We start from the raw sequence: 25,645 nt of genomic DNA, 5'->3' as shown, positions 1-25,645 counted from the left end.
CCTCAGAGATCTGCAGCCTGGCCTCTACAGTTTTGCTGCAGTAGAAACAGAAACAGCCATGCCAAGGTTCAAGCCTCAGTTCCTCTCCAAGTTCCAATGTTCTTCACACTACTTCGTCCATCCTCTCAAAATGACTGGCTTTCTTCCTCTTGTGTTCACCCTTTGCCTCTCAGTTACTAGAGCACTAATTGCTTATATTACCTTCCTGGCACTTGCATACATGTTTGGTTAATGTTTCATGTAAATAGGTCTTGTCTTCCTATTGAGACAATTCTAGACCATGTTTTAAAGATTTATTTATATATCCAATAGGAGGCTAGCTTTGCACTCTCACTAGAAAGAAGGTGAATATTTTATATATGCATACATACATAGATACATGTATAAATTTTTGTTATGTTTATTCATTCTGGCAGGGGTAGGTGATTATGAATTAACAGTCTAATTCTGGAAAGTCTCTAAGTAAAACCATCATATTATAGATTGTAAAAAATATAAAGCCAATATCTAAACTATCTCATTAAAAACTCATGACTATAGGTAGAAAAGACATTAAGACATCTCTCAAAAAAGGTAAACTTAAAAATCTTTTAAGGTTTTAAAATAGGCTTTCCTCCATCTATGTGCAGGTCTATCTATTCTGGAATTATGTAAACAACTTAAGTACATAACTTTAACCACAGCTTGAAATTTGCACTCACGTGGGAGAAACTATGACAAGTTTTGCTCCAATTTTCAGTGTACAGAATCCAGCTCTTTTCCTCCTGAGAAAAACCCTGTCCCTGAATTTTTATTTTTATCTATAACTGCAGATTTTGTTTAGGATATACCTTTCAAGTTTCCTTACTAATTTTGATTAGCACTAGAAAGCTAATTTAGGCCCAGAGAAACTGTCTACCCTCCTGGAGATTACAAACTAAAAGGCCTCAACAGTGATAGAGGTTGGGGACGGGCCGTGGGGGGCGGGGGGGCTTTATCATCTCTGGGACCAAGAGGATCCACCCAGAGAGGGGCTGGAATGAGGCCTGGGATTAGAGGAAGAATGTGCTCCCCCTGCCAGGAGACAGCACTGTACTGTACTCAGTTTGGGCACAACATTAAGGCTTCTTAGGTGTCAAGATATCAAAACATAAACTGTGACCTGCTTACTGGGGGAAAGGGCAGACTGATATTTTGAAGAAGAGATAAAAAGTTGATTTTCACTTTGAGGGGAAGACTCAGAACAGGATATGAATATTAAGTGAGAACACTCAGGCCATGTCCCAGGAAAATGTTTCTCAAAAAGTGTATCAGATGCATTAAAAATGCAGATCACTGGGTTCCCTCCTCCAGTGGTGAATCTCAACTTATGGGGGAACCTTAAATGTGCATTTTTAAGTAAGTGTGCTATTGAGTCCTCTGCATCCAAAAACAGTGCTTGAGAGCAGTGCCAAATTTTCAGCTGAAACAGCAGAACAAAGATGTGGTACAAGATCTGCGTTGTTGCTACCTGTGTCTTAGTATCAGAAAGCACAAAAAGGAAATTCATTTTTACAACAACAATTTGACTGATGCATTATTCCTGATCAGAATTTAAATTTACACTTAGCCAAGTGGCCAACTACTTACTGCTTTATAAATATACTCAAGACCAAATACCTGATGGGTATTTTAAGCTCACATTTGTGTGGCTGGATCTATAAAGTTTTAACCAGTAAGTGTCTATGTGAAGGCATTCAAGTTGCTCTGTCCAAATTGGTAGCCACTGGCCACACGTGACTAATGACCATAAGAAATGTGGGTGGTAAAATACATATTGGATTTCAAAGACTTAGTAGAAAAAATGTAAAGTATCTTGCTAACTTCTTATACTGATTGCACATTGATACGATAATATTTGAGATGATTTGATTAACTAGAAGATGAAAGTTAAAAATCACATGTGGGTAGGTGGCTCAGTTGGTTAAGTATCTGACTTCGGCTCAGGTCATGATCTCAGGGTTTGTTGAATTTGAGTCCTGCATCAGGCTCTGTGCATAGCACACAGCCTGCTTCAGATCCTCTGTCCCCTTCTCACTCTGCCGATCCCCTGCATGTACATGCATGCTTGCTCTCTCTTTCTCTCTCAAAAAACAAAACCATTAAAAAAAAAACATCACATGTGGCTAGTTTTACATTTCTTTTGGACAATACTGCTTTAAACATTTAAAGCAAATCAGTGCTTTAGCTGATTAAATGCTCCACCAAAATTATTGGTCATTCAAATGCTTGTATTTAAAGGGAGTCTGGCCTATACATATAGCCACTAATAACTTATATGCTCTATGGATATAATGTAAAAGATACAATTAGTGAGTGGACTTCAGCTCATTTTCCTATGGCTATCAGCTGTCCTTGATTCCCCACTAACCATGTAAACTCAAGGTCAATTTCTTCTTCCAAGTCCATAGCTTAGCAGAAAGGCTCTTATGAATAATTTTAGCTCATAAATGTTGACGAGTGACAACTCCCAAAGGAATTTCATTTTTAATTTGTTTTTTTTAACTACTCATTTATGTATAGGCTTTTTCCTATAACTTTTCTATGACATGATTTTTTTGTGGAAATAATTAAAACTTCTGAATGTGATATTAGGAATTTATGCTTTGTTTTCCTTATTACAAATTAGTTCAGATTTTATGTCAGGAAAAAATTCAAATACAGGTAAGAAAAAAGGGAAGTCATTCAGAAATAAACACTATTTTGGTGTACATCCTCCCAATTTTTAAAATTACTGCTGATGAGTGGTGATACAAAAATATTAATTCTAATTACTTTATCAATATTTTCAAGCAAAATGTACTTTTTAATGGACTACTTTTCCTTTCCTACTTTATGTTGATTCTACAAAATATAACCTGTAACCATAAACACTTATCACTTGTAAAAAGAAACCATTTACCTTTTACATTTCTTTAAAAGATCTAAGTTTTTTTGTTTTTATTTCAAATAAAACGTTGCTTTGCAAAAAGTCCAGCTTTTTCTAAATCACTTTCATAACCACATGTTCCACACTACTGGGGCAATTTGGTCAGAGGTCAGGAATGTGGGTACACCATCATGGGATGCAGGAAATCATTTACAGAATGCATAAAAAAAAGTCACTTCACAGCACTCTGCCTTAAGGCTGAATCGGCACGGCATGATCTCCGCTACACAACACAATGCACCAATGCTCTTCTCATCTTCCTTCTAAATTATAAATGGGAGCACACAATTTAGGCACAAGTATAAATCTCCCCAGCCTCGTATATATAAAATTTGTGAACATGTGGCAAGAGTCAATATTAATTCTAATTACTTTCTAAAACATTCCTAAGTCTTGACCTTTTGATTTTTTTATTGTTTAGTATTTATTTTAGAGAGAGAGAGAGACAGAGACAGAGAGTGGGGGGGGGGGGGGGGGGCGGGAAGCGCAGAGAGAGCCGGAGACAAAGAATCTGAAGCAGGCTCCAGGTTCTGAGCTGTCAGCATAGAGCCCGATATAGGGCTCAAACACACAAACCCTGAGATCATAACCTGAGCCAAAATCGGCTGCATAACTGACTGAGCCACCCAGGTGCCCAGTCTCGACATTTTGTAAGCTAACAATTCAAGAGACCCCCTCTCCACCTAACTTGTGTGAGGGGGAAACTTTCAGATGAAGGTTTTCTCTACTGTAAGAAAGAGCTGCTGTTTTCAACCCCACCAGGAGATTCTCTAGGTGGATTATGAAGACAGCAGTGCTCAGCTCCTGATGCTTTCACTAGTGTTTTCCTCTGATGTTTCAGATACTAAAGAACGGGAGGGGGGTGCTGAGTGACTGAGAGATGAATCAGACTAATTTTCAAGCAAAAAAAGTCTAAGGAGAATGGAAAGATTCAAAGCTCCCTGGGCAATGGAAGTGACCCAACTCCAGACTCTTTCATCTTTGCGATGATAAACTGGCACTTGACAAGTGACTGCAGGCCTGATTCCTACATTTTTAAAACATGGCCACGTTCCACACCATACCAGGGAAGCCATCTCCCCTATGAAATATCTTACTGAGTCTGATACAACTCTGACACCAACTGGGTGTCCCAGACTATGATTCAACTCTGACACTAAGTGCTTGGAGTTAGCGCTGACCCCCCAGCTTAAGGGATCTGTCCCACAAGACTGCCTCCACTTCAGATGCCAGTCACAGGCCCGAGACCACCATATTTCTGACTGAACAGCAGAAGTTCATCAGTTCCCATGAATACAACCCTCAGGTTCAAAAATTTACTAGGAGAACTCACAGAACTCCAGAAAATACTGATTTTGCTGGTTTATTATGAAGGACACAAGTCAGAAACAGCCAAATGGAAGAGGTATGTAGCCAAGGTATTGGGGGGCAGAACTTCCATGGGGTGGGGGCAGAACTTCCATGGCCTCACAGGACACACCACACTTCCAACACACTGGTGTGTTCCCCAACTCAGAAGTTCTCCAAATCCAGTCATTTAGGAGTTTTTATGAAAGTCTCAATATGTAGACATGATTGATTATATCATCATCCACTGAGATTAAACTCAATCTCCAGCTCCCCCTCTTTCCTGGAGGTTGGTGGATGGGGCTGAAAGTTCCCACCTTCTCATTATTTGGTCATTCCAGTGACCAGTCCCATCCTAACACTATCTAAAGGTTTCACCCTAAGTCACCTCCACTAGCATAAATCCAGGTGTGAGGAAGAAGGCTTTTTATGAATAACAAAAGACAGCAAATTCCAAGGGTTTTAGGAGTTCTGTGCCAGGAACTGAGTGCAAAGATAAAATTTATTTCTTATTATACCACAAAGTTAAAAACAAGAAGAGGATGAAGGCAAGTAAAACTGAAATTAAGAATGGTTTTTACAACTTGGAGGAAAAAAAAATATATATCATATACATAATATATATTACCTATATGTAAAATATATAATATATATTACATATATAGCAGCTTAATAATAGAAAGGATCTGCGAACTGGGTAAAAACTAGTAGCAAGTAGTTTACCTCACCGTATTTTCTCAGAGAAAAGCCACTTAGTAAAGGACACAACCCAAGGTGGTTGTTACATTATCAATATAAGACACACTATCAATACAGCACACTATAAAAAGATGAATTCCTGCAGTAATGTCCTTTGTATAACACCTCGGAAATTCAGACTGAAATCTAGAGAAGACTCAATATGCAGAGCACTTAAGAGGGACAGGAAAAGAGGGACAGGAAACTTGGTATGCACATTTCTACTCACATTTCTAGTGCTTTAACCAAGATTTCCCACTTTAGAATGTGCATTTGTAACAGAAATCCTACAACAGCACTCTCTCACGCTGAACCTATCACTATACTACTTCCCTGTAAGGAACAGGAAGATATTTCTCTCCTCTCAAAATGAGGTGCCAGCCTTCCACACCACTCCCACATTAAAGTGTGTCTTTCAGATAGCTCTGTTGAGTTTGATACTTTAATTCTTACTAGACTTCAGCTGGGTCTAGATGAAATGGTCTCAGACGCCCAAGGAAATAGACTAAACATCAATACTCCACACCAGTCTGGAAATGTGATTCCCCAGAGCAGCCACATCAGTATCACCTGTTAGAAATGCAAATTATCAAGCCCTATCCTGGACTTAATGATTCAGAAACTTGGGGGTTGGCCCAGCAATGAACAAGACGACCAGGTGATTCTGATGCATGCTCACATTCTAGAACCACTGTTCCAGACACTGCCGGACTGTTCTGTTACTCTTGTTTTCAGCATATAAGATTTCTTAGAGAGTTCAGAGATCTTTCTGTCCCACAGAAGTGGGAAGTCAGATAACGAGAAAATCTCCTCCAATACACAGATGGTTTTCCTGATATTTTCTGGATTCACTGAAAGCAATTTTTTTTTCTATTTAACTTGGAGGCAACACGTTTTCTTTTCAATAACTTGTCATGGTTACTCATGGCTTCTTCTAGACCACAAGATGCATTCCTGAGCCTTTTAAAGATCTTTTTAAAAACAAGTTTCAATTACTCATTATCAATACTCTATACCAATATGCTTTGAATCATTTTGTATTTTACTGAATATAGAAAAATAGGTATACACTTTGGAGGCAGTCTGCCTTAGCCATTTATCAGCAGTGTGACCTTGGGCAAGCTAGTTAATCTCTCCATGCCTCAATTTCCTCATCTATACACTATAGATAATAATAATGTCTCTCATATATAGTTGTTATAGGATTAGCTGTTAATATATACAATGCATTTAGAACAGTGCCTGCACACAGTAAACACCAGGTTAAGTGCTTACTATCGTTAACTATAGTAGTTCAGGGACCCAGATAGCATGGAAGAAAAGCCACCCTAGGAAGTTTAAGAAAACTGACCAATACTAAGTACAGCTGGAGATATCCTCCAGAACTGCAGGAAAGACCAGATACAAAAAGCAAGAACTGCTCTACAGTTGTAAATACATCTTCTTCTTTTTTTTTTTTAATTTTTTTAAGGTTTATTTATTTTTGAGAGAGAGAGAGAGGGAGACAGAGTGTGAGCAGGGGAGGGGCAGAAAGAGAGAGGGAGATACAGAATCTGAAGCAGGCTCCAGGCTCCGAGCTGTCAGCACAGAGCCCCACCCGGGGCTCAAATTCATGAGCTGTGAGAGCATGACCTGAGCCAAAGTCGGATGCTTAAAAGACTGAGCTACTCAGGCACCCCATATTATTCTTCTTAAAAGGGAGATAATACATAGTAGCCTAGAACCAGAAAGTAAATGATTCATGATCAAAGGTAACTGGCTACCCAAATCATACTAGTCTAAAGGCTTAAATGAAGATTCAAGAAAAAGAGGTAAGGGATTAAAGTACAAATCAATCCACTAGCACAAGCCAGCAGCAAGGTTTCCATAGGCTTCCATGTTAATGAATAAGCTAGAAAATAAAGCTTCAATTCTAGAGTGACTATCTGGTTAATCATTCATTTATGCACTCAATCAGGCAAGCTCAAGAAAGATCATTAAATCACCACCACTCAAGAGACAAATTATTCTAAGGCAACTGAATAACCTTCCTATAGCATTTAGTTAGCTATATTCCCAGCATCCATTTCCCTCCTCCTCCTTCCTGTTATATACCAAATTTTCTAGCCAAGGAGCTCAGATGGAACTGACCCCTCTCTGCCTCACCCCACAACCCCCAAGCCAGAAGTACATCCTCATTAGCTAATGTCAATCAGCGTACCCTCTTCTCTGACTCCACTGGAAGAGAGATTCTAAGGAAGGCCCATGGCCCAAGTCATGATCGATCAGGTCAGTGAGACTGATCCTAGGACATGGTAGAAGTACTGGGGCAGCAGAGGTGCTCTTTTCTCCTGGGTATCCTTACAGACGGATCTGGGACCTGGGGCAGCCATCTGGGAACTATAAGGCCAAAAAATATAGAGAAGGAAACTGGGTCCTGTGCACACCATTTAAGCCCAGGAATAAGTCTTGCTTAAAGGCCAAATTTGTCTTCTATGTGATCAATACATTTTCTTTACCATTTAAACCACTTTGGGTTAGGTTTCCTTTTGCTTACAATCAAGAGAACTCTAAATGACACATGCATCATAAGCAAATTATACTATAAAGGTAAAAAGAAATGTGAGCTATATGAACAATTAACAGTAAACTTACCTGTTAAATCATGGCTATAATTTATGTGTCATGATTAAAGACATTCAGAAAAAAGTCATAAACTTACTTCTCTCATTTAGAAACCATTTTATTTAAAATCTCAAAGTACAGATGCAAGACCTTAAATAGACTCCACTTTGACCCTTGGTTTACATATATTCAGTACTGCTGAATCCTGATGAAACCCTGATGAAACCCTTTCCTGATTTTCAGGGCAATTCAGGGCAAGACCACTACCCACCCCAACTAGGGTTAGGGTAAAAGTGTGTTCTAAGTATTCAACAGCACCAAGAGAGTTAGAAATCACAAAGGAAGGATGTGTTCCTGCTAATTTTAGTGAATTAATGGCAAACTTACCTGTTGTAGCATTAAATATGCCCTCACCACATTAAGTTATTGCTCTTTACATCTAAAACCCTTGCATGTGATGCTAACTACTCTTGGTCAGTCAAAGTAAGAACTCTACTGTAACAAGTCAGGTCAACTAAAATATCACAGCAACTAAGCACACAGGATGATTTGTACATTTGTCTGAATACGGTACAATATGCTGCATTATTTTGAAATGTAAGAGGAGTCAAAAATAAAAGAATTCTTAATAACCTAGGGCAGCTTGAAAAAAAATCACTCAATCATTTTGGCCTTAGGATCGACAGTTCCCCAAATATGGACCTGGCTACCTTATACAACGGTCAACTCCTAGGACATGTTTAAGTAGAGGTGAGCTGACCTTCCTGTAGAAGAGACAGGGTGGGTGATTTTAAAGGGAACTATCAGGCCCCTGGGCTTCTGTCACAGGGCATGAGAAGACTTACCTGCCAGAGCCTTGATTCGGGACCGCTCAAAGAGCCTTGCGGAGCTGTTCTCATTGTCCCAGTCATCCACATCCCAGCGGTTGTTGACATCGCTGTACTGCTGTTGGATCTCAATGTTGTCATAGTCTGTGGCTACTGTGGTCGTCATCTTGAACTGTCTCAGCTGCTCCTCCACATCAGCTCCTTCTTACAGTTCTGTGAGAAAGAGCAAGAAAATCCTATTTAGAGGTCGAAAATGCTCTGTGCTCCCATGAAACCTACTGGGATAAAGGTAAAGTAGAATTGTAGAACAATTCCTACATGTCAAGAACAAGTTTCTGGGGTAAATCAATGCTGGTTTTGAACTTGAGCACTGCCTCATAACACGTGTGTGACCTTGGCTAGGTTATTTAACATCTCTGCGTCTCAGTTTCCCCAACCATTAAAGAGGAAAGATACTCTCCACGTTGTTCACAGGACTGAATGAGATGACACACACCCAACACAGGGTGAGTTTCTTCCCTCTTTGTAATGTTTAAGTTTTGCAGATTTAAAGTTTTATTTAAGAACTAAGATGAACACCTAGGGCTTCTGAATGAACTCATTTACTTCTACCGTGTACCACCATAAACTATAATCTCTTAGCTTCTCCTAGAAATTCACAAAATGTTATATAAGAGAACAGATCATTTCACCTAAATATTTCATTTTCATATCAGAACTAACAGATGCCTAAGATCAAATGAAATAGTAAATGTAAGGCACCAAGGACTGTTCCGGTGCATAGGAGAGGTTCAAACAATAATGACTGCAATTATTTATATCATTGTTATTTACAAATCCTATGACCAATACCCATTTCTCAGGGGCCCACCCAGGTCACAGTATTTTACAAGAACAAATAAGAAACAAGAACCTAGGCCTCAACTTTTGGTCCACTGCTGTCTTCACTTTATCAAAATACCCTCAGAGAATAATGAGAAATACATTCAGCTTATATAGCTTCTTCTCTCTTCAATACAACTATGATTCATCCACTGAACTAGAATGTACTTAGGACTTACTACGTGCTCAGCACTGTTTCAGATGCTAGGGATAACAGTAAACAAGATAAGGACTCAGTTCAGGGCACCTGGGTGGCTCAGTCAGTTGAGCCTCTGACTTCAGCTCAGGTCATGATCTTGCGGTGCGTGAGTTCAAGCCCCACATTGGGTTCTGTGCTGACGGCTCAGAGCCTGGAGCCTGCTTCAGATTCTGTGTCTCCCTCCCCCTCTCTCTGTCTCTCCCCACTCATGCTCTGTCTCTCTCTGTCTCAAAAATAAATAAACATTAAAAAAATTAAAAAAAAGATAAGGACTCAGCTCTAGTGAAGCATATGGCATAGGAGGAGCTGAACAAAAAGCACACAAGGCAAAATAGTTGAAAAAAAAATGAAAAGTGGAGTGATACAACACAGTCAATGATCAACCACACTGTATTATAAACCTCAAAGTTGCTAAGAGACTAGATCTTATTATTCACTTACACACACACACACACACACACACACACACACACACACACGGTAATTATATTACATGACAGAGATGTTAGCTAATGCTACAGTGGTGATCATGTTGCAATACACATATATATCAAGTCAACATGTTGTATACCTTCAACTTATATAATATCATACATCAATTATATCTCAATTTAAAAAAGAAAGAGAGGGGTGCCTGTGTGGCTCAGTCAGTTAACAGTCTGACTCTTGATTTTGGCTCAGGTCATGAACTCAAGGTTTGTGAGTTCAAGCCCCATGTCTGCTTGGGATTCTCTCTCTCCCTCTCTCTCTGCACAATGCCCCTGCCCCCTCCCCTCAAAAATGAATGAATAAACCTTAAAAAGAGAGAGAGAGAAAATTTTGAGACTACTTGAGATTCGGTGGTCAGGAAAGTCCTCTCTGAGTCAGTATTTAAAATGAGATCTCAGCGTCAAAAAGGAACGAGTCATGCCCAGATCAGGAGCAACAGCATCCCAGGCAAAGGAGAGACTTTATGTTGAGAAGCAGGATAGCTTGTTAGGAGGAAATGAAGAGCTCAATGACCCAAATAATGACCCATCTTTGCTCAAACACAAACATGTGGATGGGAGTAAAATCCTGGATTCCCATCAGGTAGACATAATCAATTCCAACAATATAAACTTATCAGTAATTTTAAGACTTACACTAGCAACATATTTAACCACGTTTTATAAAAACATAAAAAAAATTATAGAAAATTAAGCCAATAAGTATATTCTATTGATCTTACTGTTTGTTGCTTTTCACATTGAGTCATAAACCCCTTCAAAAAAAATCAATAATGTCATGTACCATTTGACCTTGGAAGATGGTTAATTTTCATAACTATGTTAATACCAAAGACTTTCGTAAAATTCAGCCTTGGAGGATGCCATCTCTATGGGGGAAAAATGTGAAAGTGCTATGAATTACAAATTTGTGAAAGCAGAGAAAGTGCAATTCAACCCAACCCATGGTGAAATCTAAACACTACATACCTCTCCAGATTCGTGCTGGCTATTTGGTGCCACCTGCTGACCAATGAGAACAAGCCACACCACGGCCTCTAGGGCAGCTAACAACCTGTGCTCCATCCCACCACATCGGACTCCTGAGTAAGCCCAACTGCAATCCTTTCCCCTATGCAACCCTCTTCCTACCAATGACTTATCCCAAATTCAGCGACTGCTTTCCAGAAATTTCTCAACAAGCGTTAATCCTCCTCTAAGCTTTAAATAAGTCATTCAAAGCACATAAGTACGTCTTGTCCTAAAAATTCTTCTTTAATGGTGTTCTTTAATAACGTAATTTTCCCTTAAGACAAAGCAACGTGGGAAGCAAAAGCTCCTACTAGTCTGTGTACAAAAGAAATATTGATGCTATCACTTAATTCTTTTTTTTTCAATTGGTTCACTTGAGTGTCTAAGAACTTGGACATCAGGATCACTTTTTTCTTTAACATTTTCCATCTGTCCTAAGATAATATCTTTATCAAACAGCTGATTTTTCATAATGATGGAAGATGGAAGCTTCCCCCTCCCCCCACCCCCCGCACCAGGGCAATGTTAAAATGAAACATCCCAAACCCCAAAGGGCCACAGTAAAAGGGTGTTTCTAGGTTTTCAAAAACAACAACAGAGTAACCTGAGGATAAAGGGAAAGTCAGAGTCAAGGAAAGATGTGGATGAGTATGCCCATGACATGTGGATTCCAGAAAGCTCAGCACACTATAAACATTATTATCCCCCAGCCTATTTCAACAAGTGCCAGTGGAGGTGTCTCTAGTAGGTTATCTATAAAGGGCTAGATTTTCCTAAGGTGCTATCAGCCATGTGACCCCACAGCCAGTGAAGTAATCTGTATTTCTTAAATGGCTGTGGGGAGATTAGGAGGAGAGAAGAAAGGAGAGCTGGCCATCTTGGAACTCTGCCTAGTGGGTCCACCATTTGGAAAGCCTGAGATGGCTATATAAGGTTGGCATGAAACAAGACACTCTCCCCTCCCAGAGAAGGTTCCTCCCTGCCGCTATGGGCTCAAGTAAGGGCCTGGATTCTCACTTGATCACCACAGCAGGAACTCATTAAATAATCCCCAAATGAATAAAAATCAATAATATACTGGGTGCAATAAGTAATACCCATGTTTTTGTAGCTAGGTTTGGGAAGATGGGTAAAAGTACATACCCACTTTCCCAGCCATGAGAGAGAGAGAGAGAGAGAGAGAGAGAGAGAGAGAGAGAAAGAGACAACAAGGAATATATAAGAAAATGTCGAGACTTCTCAACAACGTTACTCTTCTGTAACCCTACATCCTATGAACTGGTATTTTCCAAAAGATACAAAAAAAATTCCAAAAGCTCATCATTTTCTGCTTCAATAAGAAGACAATAATTTTATTTCTTTAAACTGGCAGACCAGTTTAGATCTAGATCTAGATCTAGAAGGCAAAGAGGTTCCTACAGCTCTTGCATATACCACTATAAGGTCACAACCATCAAGAAAAAATCCAGAACATTACCATTCCAAGTTTTAGTAGTATTCTATTAGTTCACCTCTTTATTGATTAAAATTCTGTAAGTCAGGATCTCTCAAAGCCCAGAAGGAAAATACCATATCTGTTAACTTTCCGAGATGCCAAATCTGTTTTCCATGTGACACAGGTATTAGATAAATGTACAGGTTTTTGTTTCTTATGGTTATCTCCAAGTTTCCTTCTACTGCCCCCTTCTGTTACTGTACAAAATCTCCCTTGGTGATGTTACCCACTCCCCAAGCTTTGGCTCCTTCCCTATGTTGACTGCTGCTCCCTGGACAGCTAAGTGCTAAAGATCACCAGGTCAGTGTCTAAAACTAAACCCCTAGTTCCTTCCTGCAGACCCTGTTTCCCTTCCATCACTCCCTCACTAAATGGCACCTTCCTTTCTTCCAGGTACCTCACCTTGCAGTCCCCATCTCCCCCTCTCCTCCCATCTTCAGCCCCCAAGGCTGCTGGTACCCCCTGAAAATCCCAAGAGTTCGCTTAAGCAACAGTTTCCTCTTTTTCCAGCAACTCACCTCCAATTTTAACCCCTAACCCTTTCCCCTACATTGCCACCAGAGGGAACTTTCTCAAATGTAAGTCCAATCATTTCATTCCTGTGACTAAACCCACCAATGTCCACCCCTTCAAATAATGCCCAGGAACCTTTGAAGAGAAATGTGACTCTTCATGAGGGAGCTCTGACCAGCTCTCCAGCCTGGTTTCAATATTACTGTTCTAAGCTCTTGTAGCTCCTGAGAAAAAAAGTCAAGCTCTTGACTTACCAACAGGCTACCTGGAAACAGCTTTCTCCTCTTCCCACAAATCCTAGCTTAGGTATCACTTCATCCAGGAAGCTATCTCTTATCAGTTACCACCATTAGCCCCTTGTCTGAATTAAGACCACCTTAGATAAGCCTGCATAAGCCAGACACCTTATACACCACTGACATATCACTTACCATACCATTATAAGACTGTTTCAAAATTACAAAACTTCTAGTTACTTACTGTTAATAGGCCATAGGCTCTCAAGGTCAAGTTCCCATCTTACTGTCCTTATATCTTCTCAACTCTTAGTGGAGTGCGTGGAAACATTAAGTGCTTGCTAATTATTTATTTGTGGCTGGCTGGGTGGGTGGGAGACTGGTAGAAGGAGGTCTGGAAGGTGAGGCAGATGTCACCTTCTTGACAGAGGCAATGTCAATTCAAGCTGCCATGCTAGTACCATTTCATCAGTCACAAAGGCCAAAATACATACTATTCTGAGCTATACAGATCTTCTAGGCATTCTGCTTTTAAGGAAGCCACAATTTTAGACTAGGCTGTTAATAAACATGAACAGATTTAATAAGGTACTTCCCCATGTACATTTTGAAATTTATGTTTCCCTTTTTAATTTAGTTTTTACCCACTAAAAGAATTTATTTTTTGTCTGAACTATCAGATTTTACAAAGTAACAAGTAGAGAATAAGTGGGATTTTCACTGGTAACACATACACATACATACACACACACACACACACCCCTCCTTAATACTCAATTTTTAAAATTTTATTTGAGAGAGACAGAGAGACAGAGACAGAGAGAGAGAGAGAGAGAGAGAGAGAGAGAAGGGCAGAGGGAGAGGAAAGAGAATCTTAAGTAGGCTCCATGCTGAGCTTCAATGTGGGGCTTGATCCCATGACCCTGGGATCATGACCTGAGCCGAAATCAAGAGTTGGATGATCAGGGGAATGAGCCACCCAGGTGCCCCTTTAATGCCCAATTTTATATTAAATGCTCTAATAAATTAAATGAAAATGAAAAAAGGTAACTAACAGTTGCCAATTCTTTTTGAAGATGAAAACCATATGCTAACATTATTTTGGCAGAATCCACAGACTCAAATGTTTTGCAAACACTAAAAACCCTCCCACTTTACTCCTAAAAGAGTTGACAAAGCATACAATGGATTTCTGGTATGCTATCTTTAAAAACAATTCTGCTCAGGTACTTTGAAGAGACAAAACTGTGTGTCTGACAATTTCCAGGAAGAGACCCAGGAGAGTTCTGCCTCCATCCTCTCAACTATAAAACATCCACAGAAAGTAAGGCAGTCACACCCTGTTTGCAATGTGCCCATTGAGTCATTCTGCAGCATGAATAAAACAGCCAACAAAAAGGAATATCTGCAAAAAACCACATCTAGAACCAAAGTGAAGGATAAACCCAGCTAACCTATTGTTATTCAGGTTCATGGAGTTAATTTCACAATAAGGCCCAAGACATCATCTTAAGTATTCAGAGTTCTCTGCTCACAAAACCAAGACATAAATGATAAGTTACAGTGTGATAGCTAACAAAGTCACATACCCAGTTCCAGTCCTTTATAGAAGTATCATTCACTTCTTTTTTTTTTTTTTAAATAAGCTCTATGCCCAACATTGGGCTTGAACTCATAACCTTGAGATCAAGAGTCATGCTCTACCAACTGAGCCAGCCAGCCGCCCCAGTATCATTCACTTTTAAAATGACCAGTTTTGGGAATGCAAGCTGGTGCAGCCACTCTGGAAAACAGTATGGAGGTTCCTCAAAAAACTAAAAATAGAACTACCCTAAGACCCAGCAATTGCACTACTAGGCATTTATCCACAGGATACAGGTGTGCTGTTTTGAAGAGACACATGCACCCCCATGTTTATAGCAGCACTATCAACAATAGCCAAAGTATGGAAAGAGCCCAAATGTTCATCATCACACACACACACACACACACACACACACACACACACACAATGGAGTATTACTCAGCAATCAAAAAGAATGAAATCTTGCCATTTGCAAATATGTGGATGGAACTGGAGGGTATTATGCTAAGTGAAATTAGTCAGAGAAAGACAAAAATCATATGACTTCACTCATATGAGGACCCTAAGAGACAAAACAGACAAACATAAGGGAAGGGAAATAAAAATAATATAAAAACAGGGAGAAGGACAAAATAGAAGAGACTCATAAACATGGAGAACAAACTGAGGGTTACTGGAGGAGTTGTGGGAGGGGGGATGGGCTAAATGGGTAAGGGGCACTAAGGAATCTACTCCTGAAATCATTGTTGCACTATATGCTAATTTGGATGTAAATTTTTAAAAATAAAATATAAAATAAAAAAAATAAAAATAAAATGACCAGTTTACTTGCTGCTTTACAGGAATACACCAACTATACAAAAAGCATGATTCAGTTATACAAACAAACAATTCATAGAATCAGGCCATTTTGAGAGGGAGGTATGCTCAGATACCTGTTTAATAACTACCCGTCATTAACAAAGGTGGTCTTCAAATACTCTATACTAACTTCTGTCTGTTTTATTTATCAGTGACAGAATAGGTTAAAATCTTCCACTGTGAGTGGATTTATCAGATTTTCCTTATAATTCCCTGGATACATATAAATACAAGTCATATCTATTTTGTCTTCTTGGTGGGCTAATAACATGGAAATAGCCCATTTTCTCCCTAGTCACACATTAACTCTACTTCTTTGATAGTAATATTTACTTGGTATATTTTTTCCATTCCACTCTTACCTTCTATAGTCATTTTGTTTTAGGTTTTAGTTATGCCTATTTTCATTTTTTTTTAAATTTTTTTAAGTTTATTCATTTTTGAGAGAGAGAAACAGAGTATGAGCAGGGGAGGGGTAGAGAGAGAGGGAGACACAGAATCCAAAGCAGGCTCCAGGCTCTGAGCTGTCAGCACAAAGCCTGACGCGGGGCTCGAACTCACGGACCGCGAGATCATGACCTGAGCTGAAGTCGGACACTCAACCGACTGCGCCACCCAGGTGCCCCCCCCCTTTTTTTTTTTAATTTTTTTTAAGCCTCTTATTTTTAAAATCTAATCCAAGAGTTTCTGTCACTTTGTGGACAAATATAATCCATTTATGTTTATTAGGATTACAGCCATATATGACATTTCAACCGACTTGTTTTCTATCTTAATTAAAGAAATGGGGAACTGGGGCCCAAAGAGTTAAACAACTGGACCATGTCACAGCTGTGAGCCCAACATCTATAGTATCTTTGTCACCCCTGAATCCTGAGCCATAACTCAATCTAATTTTTAAAATGCAGAGAGCTGACGAGTTTAACAACCAAAGAAAATGCTAATACTTAAAATAGCTTAATTTTCATGCTGGCTTACTTTATGTGAGCATAGTGTTTTACTTACTTTTTCATTCAGTCCTTCCCAGGAAACCTTTGAGGAAGATATCATTATTAGTCCTACTTTATTATTTATTTATTTTTTTAAAAGTAATCTCTATACCCAACATGGGGCTTGAACTCACAACCCCAAGATCAAGAGTTGCATGCTCTACTGATTGAGCCAGCCAGGCACCCCTATGAGCCCTATGAATAAACTAAGGCTTTGCTCCAGGTAGCAGAGCAAGGAAAAGAAGAAGCCAAGGGGATCTGAATCCAGTATATAGGACTCCATAGCCCATGTTTTAAATGAATGACTTAGCCAACATTTTGAAGCACAAACCTTTAATAGTGGTCTATATAAAAAAAAAAATCTAATGGACTCAAGGTTCTTAAATAAATTAGGAAATAGATTAGCCCTCTTCAAAGTCTAATTACTGCTTAAGGCAGCAAGTGACCTAAATGGGCCTCCAAAATTGTGCATTCTCAATGGAGGTGATATTCCTCCCAAAGAGTGAAAATTCATTTTGGGAATGGGGGGAAAATACTCTTTCCAATGTTAAGTACAGAGATATGGAGTATTTGTAGTATTAAAATTTCATGGATGGAAGATTAGGGGGAAAAATGTCTAAAAGACTCCTGGTAGAGAACAGGAATAATGAAAAAAAGGTTAAAAAGCACCATCCAAGCTAAGAGAAAACATGTATCACTTTTAAGTAAATGAAGACCTGAAGGCAGCCACAGAAGACAGGAAGACGAAGAACAATTTTTTTTTTTTTGTAGAAAGGATTAGAATTTCATATACCAAAGGTCCTATTCATCATGTTTCTGATATAAAAATTCACAGTGGCTACTCTTCCCAAACACTAATGTATGTGCTTTAGAGAAATGATGATGGTTAAGCCACCTTCTCCCTACAACATTCTAAGAGTAAAAAGCACCTATTACAAACCTTCTGCTATAGACTGAATGTGTCCCCCTAACAATTCACATTAAATTGTAATGCCCAATATGGTGTACTGGGAGGTGGGGTTTGAGGGAGGTGATTATAGAACAGACACAGAGTGTAACCTCACTCATTCTTCCAGGAGAGGTTACAGAAATGTGATAGCCATCTATGAACTAGGAAGCGGGCCCTCATCAGACACCAAATCTGCCAGCACCCTGATCTTGGACCTTCCAGGCTCCACAACCATGAGAAATAAATGTCTGCTGTTTATCTATGGTATTTTTTTTTTATAGCAGCTCAAAGGGACTTCATTTCCAATATTTAGAAATAACCTCTTTCCTACACAAGTAAAAGATGCCCCCAAAAGGCTGATGCTTAGTTTTATGAACAAAGTCCTAGGAACAAATTTTATTTTTTAACATGGGCACGTGAAGCCAGGCTCTACTATTTGGAGGAGGAAATTTCCTTTCCTTATTGTAAAGGAAATTAATTATTTTAAAACATTTCACTAGCAAACAATACATTGACCATAATTCATTTTATCTTAAAGCAATCTATTTAAAAAATCCATCACTATGGCTTAACAATTTACATTACACAATGACCAAGAACAGATTTCTACAACAAGGAGGAGTACAATGTAGGGGGGGAAACAAGGCATTGCTGTGACCTTCCTCTATTTTATAGGGTAAGCTGCACAAAAACCAGTGGAATTATAAACAGAATTATTATTTGACTGTTTTAAATGAAAGGAAAATTCTTAATACACTGAATAGAAATTTATCCTCTTTTATTATTTGTAAATGAAATTTTTAAACGAAGTACCTAATTTATTTTCTCTGCCTACCTATGATATCACCCAATTCTAAATATAAATCTGCAAGCCCTGAAAGTTTTTTTAGACTAGCTTTATTTTGAAAACAGATCTAGACTAAGATTTTTTATTTTGAAAACAAAAGATTTTTTATTTAGAAAGAAAGCTTTTGCAATGTCTACCTAATATGCCTCAAAATCACTTAACTTGAATCAAACAAAAAAAAATAATACAATAATTTCTACTAAACATATGGCTATCTTTATCGGCAGCTAAAGACCAAACTTCTTTTTGTCTCCTTACAGAGAGAAGCAATTAAAACTGAAATCATTAACTCAATGAATGCAGACCTAACACCACGATCTGATATGATAGCCAGTGTGGGATTTCTGAGCCATTAGAAGTAACTATTTTGGTCTTACCCTTATTCCCAGACAGTTTTAAATTACATTAGAATATAGGCCTAATGGCACTGCTGCCAAAGTGCTGATCCTGAATTTCAGTAAGTTTGGCATTTCACTGCCTTATTTGAGAAATTTCCTAAGTCAGTATCATGTGCGCCTAACCAGAACAATAGAGGAGCAGTAATGTGCTTTCTATTTGGAAAGCAGAGTTTTCCTTCTAGAGTAGCCCATTGCCAAAATCCTCTGCAAATCTATCAAGCGAAAATGAGTACCTCTATTTCCTGGAATAGTGATCAAATGAAGGAAATATATAAAATGGCAATGAAAAACAACACTATGGGAAATGATGAATGAGGCACACATACCCTAAGCTCCATGAGGGCCAGGATCCTCTCTGTTCTGCTTATTTTTATACCGCCAACACCAGCATCAGACTTAAGCCACAGCAGGTGCTCAAAAACAATTATGAATTAAAATGGCAGGTGCCAGGAGCAGTGTTAACTCCAGAGCAATTCTGAAACACAATGCTTTTTTCTGCCTAAATCATATGTATCTTGGATCCCAATAAAATTCTCATTGTTACATATGTGAGAACCTTCTCTTCACTCAGTTTCATTTAGAAAAGGAACAGTTTTTACGAGAAGTTTGCTTTCAAATGTTACAAAATAAGACAGATCATATTTGAATAGGAATGGAGCAATCACTAATTTCACAATCTCATTTGGGATAAATAAATACATGTATCTTAATACGTAATGTTTTAAGAATCATTTCCCTTTGCAAAATGACCAAAACCCTAGGCTTGTCTAATACCCAAATTTCCAAAGGTTTAAATATCTCTAGTTAAGTTTTCTCAGAGAGAAGTTCAAACAATTTTCGTTGCTCAGGTTAATACTTTGGCAACAAGCCTTTCCCCTATGTATGCCTGGTGAATGTTTCCCAAAGCTACTTAGAAATCTGTAACCTTTCATATGAACAAAATGAGTAAAGGTTGGGCTATGATACTTGAAAAGGAGAATTGACATTAATTTCAGAAAATAACATTCAAATAATTGCCGTTTTAATATGATCAAACCTCTATTACTAAAATTTGTTTAGAACTGATCAATTTGAAAAACTTTAAAAAAAATAACAACGTTTAACAATTAATACAGGCTGAACTCCATTAGAATTCTGCACATTACTTTCAAAAGCTTGATTCCAAAGGAGCTCGGTATCAACCTTGGTAACAAAGGTCAGTTAAAGTAAATGTGGAGATCCATTTTGGATTTCTAGGATATTTAAACGTTGATATATGAGAAAAAGGAGTCACAGTATTTGAAATGTTCCCTCAAGTTCAGAATGACAGAGAAACTCTCTGATATATAACTAAGAGCATGCATTTCATCATAGGAGACCAAACACAAGTACATCTACCACAGGGCCAGACCCTAACCTGACCGACTGAGTCAGCTCAGCACCCCACACCAAACTTCTCACAAAGGCCAAGATTAAAGCATGGCCTACCCAAAGCTTACAGGGGCATGGGCCTGCAATTCAAATTTGCTATTGCTCAAATCACTTCAAAATGAAAATAAGGTCTCAGCTGGTGAAGTCCTTAATCAGGTTCAAGAGCAAAGGAAACCACCAACTTTCCTTGTTCCCCCCAACAGCAGAAAATAGGCTTAAAAGAACAAGAACTAGAGCATCCAGAGCATTCCCTTTAAAAGCTCCCTATTGATATGATTTTGGAAACTGCATTTTTGAACTCCTCGCCTGAACAAAATCAGGCCTAGACTTTTATCTCCTTGAAATATGTTATTAATAAACCAGTTTTCTACTTCCCAAAATACCTACAACATAACATGCACTTTGTTTTTCCTGCTTCCAAATGCTTTCAAATACGTTAGTTACTTCTTTTGCCAAACTCAGCAACAGAGTGAAGAATGAACAGGATGGTAGGGTAAATTAGAGAACTGGAGGCAATAAATCCTGTTAGCATTCTATGATCCTGTGCAGAGAGAAAATCAGGGGGCAGAAAATCAGGGGGTGGCAGGATATTTAGGGATGTCTGAGTGAACTCTGACGCTGTCTTTCCTGCCATCAAATGCTAATGCCGATTCGAAAAGATTCCTGTAATTAAGGGAAGCTTACTAATCTCATTAGCAACAGAGCTACTATCTCTCAGTAACTCGTGATTTTAAAGACTGGGACAACAGAACCAGGTCGGCCTAAACATTACTTTCTCTAGGAAGGCTCTTCTGAAGCTCCCAGTCCCAACCCATGGCCTTCTATTATATGCTCTTGTTGGTATCTTCTCCTCATGGCACATACCTATAGCGTTTAAGTAATTACATGTGTAATTATTTGTTAAATAACTATCTCACCTTCTATACTATACTCTCCATGAGTTGGGCATTTCTCTCTTTTTCATCAATGTATCCGTAGATATAATACCTAGCACATAGCAGATAATAAACATTTAATAAACTTAAAAAAAATTTTTCACCTTCCACGAGTATTATAAGCACTTTCCCTATGAAATCTGCTGTATCAAGAAAAAAAAAATGTCCATGTATTGAATGGTAAATTTTTTCAAATGAAAGCAAAACTCAAACAAAACCTGAATAAACTCCTAAATGATCAAGAATTGTCTGCATAATTTTACTATATTTACATTAAAACTTTTAACGTCCCTGACTGACCAAGAAGAAAAACTTCAAATGACAACTTCAACTTTAAATTACAGAGGTTAATTTCCTCAGTAAAAACTGCATTGTCGGCTGAAGAGCCATAGTCAAAGGGTGCCAAGTCAAAGATGAAAAGTGTGGTGGGTCAGGTCCATAACCCAGGGCCCAGACAGAAAGTATACCTAGAAACCTCAGAAAGTATACTTAGCACAGTGAAGGACATCGGACAAAGAAGAGACTCAAAACTATTCAAAAACACAATCGGTACTCCATTTTAAGTACCCAAAGTTGGAAGAGGTGAAAACTGACAGCACTCCAAAGAAAATGTGGCAAGCTCAGGGGCACCTGGGTGGTGCAGTCGGTTGAGGGTCCGACTCTTGGTTTCGGCTCAGGTCATAATCTCACAGTTCATGAGTTCCAGCCCCACATGGGGCTCTGCACTGATGGCGTGGATTCTGTTATGATTCAGATTCTGTCTCTCCTTCTCTCTGCCCTCCCCCACTTGTGCACTCAGGCGCACGCTCTCTCTCTCTCTCTCAAATAAATAATTAAACTTAAAAAAAAGATTTTTAGAAAATGTGGTAAGCTCAACATGAAGTGCCAGGAAAAGACAGTACAAACATGGGTGGCTTGGTTGTTAGAAATGAAGTCATCACCCCAGGGCACTGACCAACTCTAGAGTGCTGAGAAGCGGGTAGCCAGGTTGGAAGACACCTGGAAGTCCAGGCCCAGGAGCCAGGACCTCACAGGGGAACAAGTCTTAGAGGGACATTCGGCATCTACCCTTAAGAAGAGCTTCAGGAGCTCTCATGTGGGCACTGGCACAAACTCCTTGGCAGACAGGGAGCAACAAATTCATAGTGACTCAGGGTTAGAAGGCACTTTCTAACAACTAGAGCTCTCCAAAAAATGCCGAGGGTTGGCCAGAGAGCAGGGAGCTCACCTTATCACCAGCAGTTCACACAGGGTGGGGGAAGTACCATATGACAGGGAAGCTACAGAGGAAACCAAGTACTTACTGTGTGGGAAGCTGGGCTACATGAATGCTAAGATCCCTTCCAACCAGCAGGCCCCTAGGATTTGGTTAACCACAAAGTATTTACCATTCTTACAACCAGTACACTGTAGTAATAGTACAGTACTCAAAACTTAGTTCCCAAGGTATGCACGATACTCTCTCTTGGATGGGGCTTAAAGGATATTTCAAGAGAATGACTTTTCCATTCCTATTTTTAACATGATCTCTCTTACCTTAATTATAGCCATTCTTTGTGTTTCCATATAAGGAAAGTATTTGCATTCTCTTTAAAACAAAAGTATTCTTCTGCAAACATTTATAAATATTTTCATTGAGTTGCACAACCCCAGTAGAAAAAAAAATTGGCAAACAGTTTTGAAACTGGTTTTTACTTTTTTTTTTTTTTTAAGAGAGAGTGTGAGAAGGGAAGAGAGGCAGTGGGAAGAGAGAGAGAGAGAGAAGAGCAAGAGAGAATACCAAGCAAGCTCCATAGTCAATGCAGAGCCTGATGAGGGGCTAGATCCCATGACCCTGGGTTCATGACCTGGGCTGAAATCAAGAGTTGGATGCTCAATTGACTAAGCCACCCAGGCTTAGTCATTTTGATGAAAACATTAAAGTGCACCACTGAAAATATTTATCAAAACAATTATTTTATTAGGCAACTTTATACTTTTATTAATACCATAATGTACCAAGTAAAACCTATGTTCATTAAAAAAACCCTTTATTTAATTAGAAAATACTGCCTATGCTGGCATAACATCTCTGTGACCCAAAGCATATTATTGAGTCTGGGACGGTTCTTTGCAAAATGTAGAGACATTCCTGATACCTAAATATATGTAGAAAAGTTTTTATTTAATAAAGTCAGAATGTCAGAATATAAAACAGCTTGTGCTTCATAAACCCTCTGTTTACACTGCTTAAATGAAAACCTCTCTTTGCTTCTTCAGTTTTGGGAGAAGGGTGCTGCATTTCAAATGGATTCCTTAAGAAAATTACTCTGTGATCCCCCTGATCAGATTTTAAATTCATCATTAACGAGGGTGACAAACCAGATCAAATAACCAAGGTACCAAATCAGCTAGAGAACTGGTTTTGCTATGGCTGTTTTAAATGCAGTTCCTAGATGTGTCCTTTTCTCACCCATTTTCTAGAGGCAGATCACGACTGCACCATAACATTTCTGAAAAAAGTGAATACATTTGGAAGCATTAAGAAAGTGTGGGAAAACTTCACTGTAATCATACTCAGCTATGGGATGATGAAGAATTAGTCATTTAGCAGCTTTTCTGCCAGAAGTTGGCTGGTTTTGCTTTCTGGTGATGTACGTGTGTTTTTGATACTGCCATTTTGCTCAAAAAGGGTTGCTATGTTCAAAGACTAGGAATGAGACACCTGTTTGTGAGAGCAAGGATCAAAATGGTGACTTACAAGAATGGTCATTGCCATACTTATGGAGATTTCTTGCCTGTAAGCCTTGGATACTTTTAAATTCTGCTAAATCCCTCAGACCCTCCAGGGGGAAGGAGTAGGCAGCCAGTGTCAGAGATTTCTTTAAACACATCTTGCCTCACTGGAAGACAACAGGGAGGGTATTGATCTGCTTAGTTTGCTCTGACTGCAAAGGCACTAAGCAGGTGGGCAGAGACCCCTCACATTATGGAAGGCAGCCAATGGTTTACACAGTCTACTAAAAACTAGCCAAGTTCCCATGAGATCCTTCTATCTTCAAATGGAGCATGCAAAGAAATGGAGTATAAGACATCAGAATGGAGACTCCAGTCTTGGGGGCAGGTGAGACTGGTTGACCAGGATCCAAAAATGCCTTTTTGTTTTTTAATTAATCAGCTCAGTAAAGTATGCTCTACAGGGCAAGAAGATTTTTTTAACTTAGCAATCGCTGACCAGAAGACTAAAACATACCCCACTGTTAAAACCCCTCTCCGTGTAAAATCTAGAGTGACTACTGTGCCAGGAAATATGCCAGCTACACAGCCAGGGAGTATCAGTGTTCCTCTTGCCTCATGACCACAGAGGGAACACGGCAGTGACATCAAGTGCATTCTCCTTGAGATGAGCTGGCTGATGTACTAGCTCAGGAGTCTGTGCAGAGGTCTCTCTTCATTCCTAATGAGGACAAAGCCAATCAGCATTGGTCCTCTTCAATGAGACTGCTCACCACTCCCACACACTCTAGGAACCTCCCTCAAGAAGTTCCAGAAAGTTCCTGCTAGCCAGCTCCACAGGCTTTACAAATGAAGAAGGAGGAGACCCTCCCCCTTGCTTTCAGTGTACATTCCAAGAAGAAAACACACACACACACACACACACACACACACACACAGAGCAAAGCCTGAGTTTACCTTTGGTTTTGCAATGAGATAGATTTTTCATTAACACATTTCTGTCTGACTTCAGACTAAGTCCATTAATCTTTATGTACAGAACTTTGCAGAAAAAGCAGGCTGGGAGCCTGCATGCATACTAGTCCCAGACCCAAAAGGTATTCTCTGAAGTGAATATTTATTTCATTTCCTCTAAATAGCAGGAGGGATCTTGCATCTCTGCCATGCCTCTGTTGCCAGAAATAGCAATGTCAGGAGCAGCCCTCTCTGATGTAAACCAACTCCTCATGGAGGAGGGGCAGGCAGGTACAGCTAGACCATTCTATCAGCCTGACCATCCCACAGCGCTAAATTGATGCCAGCTGTCCATTACTGTCTACATTCCTTAGGTCTCTGGAACCTGCTCCTGACAAGAATAACAAACCTTCACCATCAGCTTCCAGATGATAGCAGAGGTGAGGCCTTCAGGGCTAAAAAGCAGAAAACCACCAGCTTCCCCATCACAGCTACTGTCTCTCATGGAGAGGAGGGGGGTATTTCAGAGGCCGGTGAGTGTCTTTTAGATAAGAGATGAATGAATTTTCTGATTCATGTCCTGAAAGAAAAATGCATTTTTATTTTCTTCATTTCTCTGAGTTTTACATTTGGAAATGGATGCTGTCATGTTACAACAATCAACAGCAGGTCTGGAAATGAACCAAAGCCCTTTAATCCAGTCTTGCTTTAAAAT

At 39.2% G+C, this 25,645-nt stretch overlaps 1 protein-coding gene across 2 annotated transcripts in view; it reads right to left on the bottom strand.

The window, feature by feature from the left end:
• The window catches only part of SPTBN1 (spectrin beta, non-erythrocytic 1), a 198,619-nt gene that overhangs the window by 135,275 nt on the left and 37,699 nt on the right, over positions 1–25,645 (bottom strand). For both annotated transcript variants that reach the window (XM_019421876.2, XM_019421932.2), the window contains exon 2: positions 8,482–8,676. In XM_019421876.2, the coding sequence (XP_019277421.1) occupies positions 8,482–8,629 (148 nt within the window). In that variant the 5' untranslated portion in view covers positions 8,630–8,676. The remainder of the gene's footprint in view (positions 1–8,481; positions 8,677–25,645) is intronic.

This window comes from Panthera pardus, unplaced genomic scaffold (genome assembly GCF_024362965.1).
Source record: "Panthera pardus isolate Hobbes unplaced genomic scaffold, ASM2436296v1 HiC_scaffold_25, whole genome shotgun sequence".
Lineage (NCBI taxonomy): Eukaryota > Metazoa > Chordata > Mammalia > Carnivora > Felidae > Panthera > Panthera pardus.
This window is presented reverse-complemented; position numbering and strand designations above follow the sequence as displayed.